Source organism: Hipposideros armiger, unplaced genomic scaffold (genome assembly GCF_001890085.2).
Source record: "Hipposideros armiger isolate ML-2016 unplaced genomic scaffold, ASM189008v1 scaffold_332, whole genome shotgun sequence".
Classification (NCBI taxonomy): domain Eukaryota; kingdom Metazoa; phylum Chordata; class Mammalia; order Chiroptera; family Hipposideridae; genus Hipposideros; species Hipposideros armiger.
In genome coordinates, this window is record NW_017731682.1 from 220,682 (window position 1) to 229,199 (window position 8,518).

The 8,518-nt window shown below is 40.3% G+C and overlaps 1 protein-coding gene across 1 annotated transcript in view; it reads left to right on the forward strand.

Annotated features, from left to right (window-relative positions):
* TULP3 (TUB like protein 3) overlaps positions 1 to 8,518 on the forward strand; it is an 86,753-nt gene that overhangs the window by 47,199 nt on the left and 31,036 nt on the right. The window contains exon 2 of the mRNA XM_019660988.1: positions 963 to 1,014. Coding sequence (XP_019516533.1) covers positions 963 to 1,014 — 52 coding nt within the window. The remainder of the gene's footprint in view (positions 1 to 962; positions 1,015 to 8,518) is intronic.

Below are 8,518 nucleotides of genomic sequence, written 5' to 3' on the forward strand. Positions count from 1 at the left end.
TTTTTTTTCTGATGGTAAGCTCCCAGTAAAAATTTGTAATACAAATAATTGAGAACCATTTCTGCCATGTTTCATGCTTTTCTGTTTCCAAAAATACTGAGTCACAAAATAAAATATTAAATTAAGACATTGTCAAAAATAGAAAAGGCTTCAGATAAAGTTTTAAAAAACTTAAAAAGTGTTTGGTTTATCATTTTTATTCCATTTTTGTTGTTGTTTCTTCCATCAAGAAAAATCTCTCTCCTAGTGGTATTAGATCTTGTCTCTTAATCCATACTCACTATCTTCTTCAGTGCCTAGCATGTTTTGTTAATGGCTAACTTGAAGAGTACTCCTAGATCTTAAGGAAATCAGTGGGGTATAGTAAGATGCTATACACAGTCTAATTCTTCCTCCCCTACAGCTAGCTCAAAAAAAAAAAAAGTCAAATGTATTTGGTTTTAGGTGGAATTTAGACTCTGGAAAGAGATCAGGATTAGGGGGCTGTTTCTGCTGTTTAACCTTATGCGTGGCTCTCTAAGCCTTTGTAGCTTCACCTACAAAGTGTGAAAAATAACAGTATCTAAGTCATAGGGTTGTTTGGGGGAATAAATAAATAAATAATGCATGTGAAACACTTTGTAGTGTGTCCAGAATATCATGAGTATTCAGTATACAGTTTAAAAGAAAGAAAGAAAGAAAATCCCTGCATGTGTGGAGTCTGTGTTCTGTGCCTTTCTTATCCTTTGGGTGTTTTAGTCTCCTCAAGGCCACTGTGGAATACATGTGGCGTTAAGGATGGCAAGTCCATCTGCAGTCATTGTGGGCAGCATCTAGAAACTGATGCTTTTCCAAGTCAGAATTAATTAATGGGTTCCAAATAGCCAGAAGGAAAAGTGAAATTGACATGGTTTTGAAAGGATTTCTCTTTACATGCTTTCTTTTCTTTTGTTTTTTTTTTTGTTTTTGTTTTTGTTAAACAGTGCCTTTGAAGATGAGGCCAAGAAGCTCCGACAGCTGAAACTCGATAATCAGGTGAGCACAGCCTCCTCTTTTGAAATAAGTGGAGAGCTATACTGACCGTGATGCTGTTTGTCTTGACTCTGAAGTCTTGGCAGGGTCATGGAAGAAAGGCTGGAAAGGAAAAGGTTCTGACGTTACTCAACAGTGTCTGCAAGTTAGTATTTGCTGAGCCAAGGCCCTGGGCTTGGCAAGACCAACGTGCTTTGAGGACATCAGCAATAAAACTGGCCTTGACTTTGTAATCACTGAAAATTCCTTGGCACCTTTCATAAGAATTAGAAGAATGTTAACATTGTAATTCTATGTAGCTACTTGGCTCAGCTGCCTGAAATACCTCCCTACACTGTCATTTCATATAACTACAAGATTTTTTTCTTCTCCTAATGTGCTGATCTGAACATGCTGCTCTGCTGTTTAAAAACTTCCATTGCTTACAGAATAATTTTCTTTACACTAGTCCCAATTTGAGCTACACATTTAAAGAAAATTTTTTTTGCGGTGATTGGATTTATGTTTGTTCCTCAACTAGACTAAGTTCCATGAGAACAGAAAGCAAGTCTGTTTATGATGACTATTATATCAGAAGTTCCTAGCATAAAAGCTGGGCACATAATAATCCTTCATGAAATATTTGAGTGAACGAGGGATAAATGAACAGTTTTGTGTTGTCACATGCTATGATCATCGTATTTAGTCAGTGAGAGCCTATACCCAACAGAGCATAATTGCTTTTTTGTATGAATGTTTTTTAATTTAGGAAATGCTATAGCTCTAGTCTACCTATTTAGGACCATTAACAATCAAAGTGTCTACACTCCATAGGGGACTAAAAATACCTCTAAAGTTTTGCCTTGTTCTTTATGTTGCTGTTGCAATTAATGGAATTCTAGTGTGATACATTACTTTGAAGGTGGAATCATTAAAAACTAGGGAAGAGGTATCCGGGAGCGTGCAGGGATGTGTGGAGCTACCCCCCACAGCAGCGGGAGGCGGGGATGAGGGATGGGAACGCCACGTGCATCCCTGGAAACGCTGGGGCACTTGTGCTCCTATGCGGATGCCCCCGCAGGGCACCTTCCAAGCCCTTCGTGGCAGTGGCGCTGCCGTGGGGACTGTCATGGCATTCCACTGCCTCTCAGGCCACCAGATGGTGGGGCACAGTGTCCAGTGGTTTTGAGGGGTCCCGTGTGCCAGCCCGTGCCACCATAGGAGACCTTCCTCTTCAAGGCTGCGGGGATCGCCTCTGTTGTAGCTGCGCCAGCGTCCTGCTCACCCAGGCCTTCCTCATCTGCTGCCTCAGGAAGTGCGAGGAGAGGAGTGAGCCTCGGTGCCGAGACAGGGTGCCCCAGGTGTGGCTCCAGCCGCCCAGCTTGGCCTCAAGGTCCTGAATAGTGACAGCAACACCGTGGCAAGCCTGGAACAATGCCTGCCTGGTGCACCCCACCAGCTGGTCACCTGTTTCTCCATGTGTGTCCAGCTCCAGATTGATCAGTGAAATCCACTTCCAGGCTTAGGATCCTTCAGGGCACCCTGATGCCCATGGCTGGGGGCCTCAGGCAGGGTGACTTGTCCCCAGGGGAGCACAACTGTAGCAGTTTTTATGGCTTGAAACCATTGCTGAGGTTATATACCAGCTGCAGCCCCCCTCCAACCGGCTTCCTTTAAAGAGACAGAACATTTTAAGAAAATCTAGTTTTTCATGGCAGAGTAGGAAAACCGCAACAAGTGTCCTAGCAATTACAGATGGCTGCCTTTGCCCCTCCCTCCACGGGGACGCTGCCTCAAAGTGGGGACCCAGCTAGGGTTATGCATCTGTCATGTCGATGGGGGGTGTGAAATAAACAGTTCTTGCTAATACCAGAAAAAGTAAATAAAATGAAGAAACTAATCTTCCTGGGATCATGGGGGAAATTTTTATTTTCTATACGCGTGTATGTTTATTCCCACCACAAAGATCTGGATAATTGTGACAGCCTTTATTTTCATATTCCATTGCATAGCAAACTGTATTTAAGGAGAAATAACCACAAGGCTTTAGACCTGAGTTTGATTTATTTTTGTAAGGCTAAATGGTACATCCCTTGTTAACACTAATGAAATCTATGGTCACCTACCAAGTAATGATATAAGACATACATTTTTGAGTTTTGTGTGGTTTCTGAATTTTGTGTATAGATATATTTTTTGGATTTTTAAAAAAGATCGCCCAAATATTTTGTAATTTTTATTCTTTTCAGTGAGAATGCTACATGTGGTATGTATGTAGTATAAATGTTGGAATTTTGTGAGCCTTTTTATAACACAAATATTTTTAAATTATCTTTTTAATAATAATATATATGATAAGAATTCAAATAATACAAAAAGGTATTTGATGAGCAATTCTCCCCCTCCCTCGTCCCCACTTGGCTCAGTTCTTTGCTAGAGGCTGTCACTGGGTTCTAATTTATCATTCCAGAGATAGTCAAGGAATATAAAGACATACAATTTTATTGGCTTATTTTTTATTCGAGAAAAATCTCTTTGGACCACATGTATAAATTTTGGCGTTACATAGTGTATGAGAATACTGCCAGAGCCCTGAAACGCTACCATGCGCATAAGGAGGAGGTGACTCAGCAGGGGGGAAGGGGACGTCCACTCATGAAGCCAAACATTCCCATGGCCTGTGGCAAGAGAGGCAGCACCATGCAGGGAGGTAAAGTGGCCTGGGAACCAGAAGACTGGTTCCAGTGCTTCCAGCTCTGCCACTAATTAGCTGTGTGAATTTAGATAAGATCCTCAAACTTAATGGGCCCCAGTGACTTCATCTCTAAAGTGAGATCAAACTGGATAAAATAATAGAATGTTAGAAAGGATCTTGGCGTGTGGCAGTTAGAGAGAGCTGGCATACAGGTAGATTGAGGGAAGCCAGTGTCTTGGTGGGAGGCTCCCGGTTCAGGGCATGCTTACCTGTCTGAGGAATACAGTGGTGTACTGTATACGCCCCCATCCATGACAGTGGTGTACTCTGGCTGTGATTGTTTGGCAGTGGTTTTGAACAACTCTATTGAGATGTACTTTACATACTGATGAAAAGGCTTATGTCATGTTGTAGCATATATTAGGACTTCATTCCATTTTGTGCACATACCACATTTTATCTATTCATCAGTTGATGGACATTTGGGTTGTTTCCACATTTTGGCTCTTACAGATAATGCTGCTTTGAACATTAGTGTACAAATTATTGTGTAGAGATACTTTCATTTCTCTTGGGTAACATACCTAAGTATAGGTATATCAAGGTATGTATACCTAATATATCTTGGGTTTTAGGAGTGGGATTGCTGGGTCATATGGCAACTCTATGTTTAACATTTTAAGGAACTGCCAGACTGTTTTCCAAAGGCACTGAACTATTTTACATTCCCATCAGCAATGTACAAGGCTTTCAGTTTCTCCACATCCTTGCTGATGCTTATTATTGCCTTTGATTATAGCCATTTTAGTGAACATGAAGCAATATCTTCTTATAGTCTCAATTTGCATTTCCCTAATGACTAATGATGTTGAGCATTTTTTTAAGTACTTACTGACCATTTGTATGTCCTCTTTGGAGAAATGTCCATCCAACTCCATTGGCGATTTTTAAATTGGGTTATTGTCTTTTTGTTTTTGAGTTGTAAGTGTTTTTTGTATAGTCTAGACCCAAGTTTCTTATCAGAAATATTATTTGTAAGTGTTTTCTCCAATTCTGTGGGTTGTCTTTTTACTTTCTTGATGGTATCATTTTTTTTTAAACTATTTATTTTATTTTATTTTATTTATTTTTTTTTTAAAGATTTTTTTTTTATTGGTGAATTGGGGGGATGGGAACAGTGCTGGGGAATTGGAGGAAGGGGAACAGACAAGTTGCTGTCGTTTTGTTCTTCAGTCTAGTTGTGGAGGATGTTGCTTCACTGGCCCAAGTTGGCACCATCATTGCGCTCTTCCCGGGTGAGGCAGATCAGTCGCCGGCTTCTGGACGGCCGCTCACTGCGGCTGCTGGCCGCTCACGCTGGCTGCTGGCTACACACGGTAGCCCATGGCAACCCACTGCCACAGGGACTGCAGCCCACGCTGTCGCCGGCGACTCACAGCAGCCCAGCTCCAGGTTGAGCCGTTGTTCAGCATCTTAGCTGTAGAGGGCAGTGTCACTGGCCCTCATATGTGGGATCCGAACCGGGGCCCTCTGGCATCCCAAGCGAGTTCTTAACCATCGCGCCACTCGGCCGGCCCTGATGGTATCATTTTTAACACAAAAGTTTTAATTTACCTTTTCTTTCGTTGTTTGCACTTTTGGTGTCATATCTAAGAAACCATTGTCTACTCAAGGTTACACAGACTTGCTCCTATGTTTTTTTCTAAGAGTTTTCCACTTTCTCTGATCTGTTTTGAGTTAATTTTTGTATGTGGTGTGAAATTGGGGTCCATCTTCATTCTTTTGCATATCCAGTTCTCCCACCATTTATTGAAGAGCTATTCTTTCCCATGGAGTGTATTTTGCTTTTATTTTTACTGGTTTCACTAGGGTGCTCATATTTTCAGGATATGTGGACACCTTAGCTGGCTACAGAATGTAAAAGTTTTCGGACTCTTCTAGTGATGTTACTCAGACATGGACACACATTAGGTAAAGAGCATTTATGCCATCTGGTGGACAAGGGATTAAAGTACAACACAGTCCCTTGAGGTCAGGTTGCCAATCTTTTTCTACACACCCCTCTGAGAGAGGCAGTGATCAATGCATTGAATTGGTACTTTAAGAAGTCTTATTTAAAACTTTTCATTTTATCTTCCTATGATCTCACTTTGTGTGCCAGGAAGGTTAGTTATTTTTTAGCCAAACTGATAGATCTCAGGCAACCGTTCCGATCTTGTTGGTTGTACCTTGTGGTCAGCCAGTCTATTCCAAGAGTTTCATAATGTAACCAGCCCATCATCTCTAAGAAGTCCTTGGAAAATTGAGAATCGGTGAAGTTAAGCTATCATTAATTTGAGGCTTGCCTGAACTTTATTATTTTATTGGATTAAAAAATTTTTTTATTGTCTATAACAGAAACACTTTTTAAAAGTAGATTTTAATTAAAATATAGCTAATGTACAATATTTCAGGTGTATACCATAGTTATTCAACATTTATATACATAAAGAAGTGATCACAATGATAACTCCAGCAACCATCTGACACCGTATCATGCTAGTACAATATTATTGACTATGTTTCCTATGCTGTACATTACATCCCCTTGACTCACTTGTTTTATACCTAGAAATTTGGACCTCTTACACCCCTTCACCTTTCCCTCCCTTTAAAAAATTTTAATAAAAATTGACATTCAATATTATTTTATATTAATTTAAGGTGTACAGCACAGTGGTTTGACATTTATATCATCTAAGACGTGATCCCCCTGACTAATCTAGTACCCACCTGGCACTATACATAGTTATTACCATATTATTGACTATATTCTTATGCTTTACTTTACATCCCCATGACTATTTTTTTAACTACCAATTTGTACTTCTTTTTTTTTTATTTTAAGATTTTTATTGGGGAATTGGGGGAGGGGAACAGCACTGGGAAATCGGGGGAAAGGGAACAGAGAAGTTGCTGTCGTTTTTTTGTTCTTCAGTCTAGTTGTGGAGGACGTTGCGTCACTGGCCCATATTGGTATTATCATTGCGCTCTTCCCGGTCGCAGAGGCAGATCGGTCACTGGCCTCTGGACGGCCGCTCACGGTGGCTCTTGGCAACTCACACCGGCTGCCAGCCGCTCACTCTGGCTGCCAACCACACATGGTAGCTTATGGCAGCCCACTGCAGCAGGGGCTGCAGCCTATGCCGTCGCTGGCGACCCATGGCAGCCCAGCTCCAGGTCGAGCTGTTGTTCACCATCTTAGCTGTAGAGGGCAGTATGACTGGCCCCCATGTGGGATCCGAACTGGGGCCCTGCTGCTCAGAGCTGGTGTCCCAAGCCAGCTCTTAACCAACGCGCCACTCGTCTGGCCCCAATTTGTACTTCTTAATCCCTTCATCTTTTTTACCCTGTCCCCCAGTCTCCCTCCCATCTATCAGTCCAATAAATCTAGTACCCATCTGACACCATGCATTGTTATTACAGTATTACTGACTATATTCCTTATGCTATACTCTATATCCCCATGACTACTTTGTAACAACCAATTTGTACTTCTCAATTCCTTCTCCTTTTTCATCCACCTCCCTAACCCTCCTCTCAGCCGGCAACCATCAAAATGTTCTCTGTATGAGTTTGTTTCTGTTTTTTAGATTCCACATGTAAGCGAAATCACATTGCATTTGACTTTCTCTAACTTACTCCACTCAGCACTATACCCTCCAGGTCCATCCATGCCACTGCAGATGGCAAGAACCCATTCCCTTCCATGGCCGAGCAATAGTCCATTGTATACATGTACCACCTCCTCTTTTTTTTTTTTTTTTTTTTNTTACCTGGATTTATTTTGTGCATCCGTTAGCAATATGTGTCCTAAGGTACAAAAAACCCAAGAGAGCTCATAAGAGTGTTATGCTTAGTGTAAAACTGGATGTAATTAAGCACTTTTGGTATGATTTAATAGGTTATTTTTGGGGTCTGAGAATGCTTGAACATTTTTCCATACAAAGGAATGGTAGTTGCTTCTTTGCTTTATGCCATTTTGGTTCACAGAAGGTTTCATAGGAGCTCTGTACTTTGGAATAGCAGGGGAAACCTGTACTTATGATTTCACTTATATGTGGAATCTAAAATGCAGTACAATACAAAACAAAATTAAATTAAAAAACCAAGCTCATAGATACAGGGAACAGATTGGTAGTTGCTAGAGGGTGGGGGTAGAAGCAATGGGTGAAGGGCATCAAAAGGTACAAACTCCTGGTTATAAAATAAGTCATGGGGATGAAATGTACAGTTTGGTAACTACAGTGAATACTGTGTGGCATATTTGAAAATTGCTATGAGAGTACATCTTGAAAGTTCTCATCACAAGAAAAGAAATTTATAACTATGTGGTGATAGATGTTAACTAGACTTACTGTGGTAACCATTTCAAAGTGTATACAAATATCAAATAATTGTATTGTACACCTGAAAATAATATAAGGTTATATGTCAGTTATACCTCAAATATAAACATTTTTATATAAAAAAAAAGAATTCTGTTTTGTGTTGATTTACTAACCAGGCTTGGTTAGGCTTGCTATTCAACAACTCAGTTTGAAATAAAGGAAAGAGAATATAAAGGAAAAAAATGCAAATTTAGTAAGAGCATATTCTAGTTTAGACTAGAAATTCTAGTTCGGATTTAATATAAATATATAAAATACCTTTATTATTTCTGCTAAGTTATAGTTTAACATTAGAGCTCAGAGAAAGTGTAGCTTTTGAAGTATAGGAAGTATCTAAATATTACAGTTATATAGTGTGTTTTTAGTGCCTCTTCTGTTCAGCTTAAATGCTTTGATTATACCC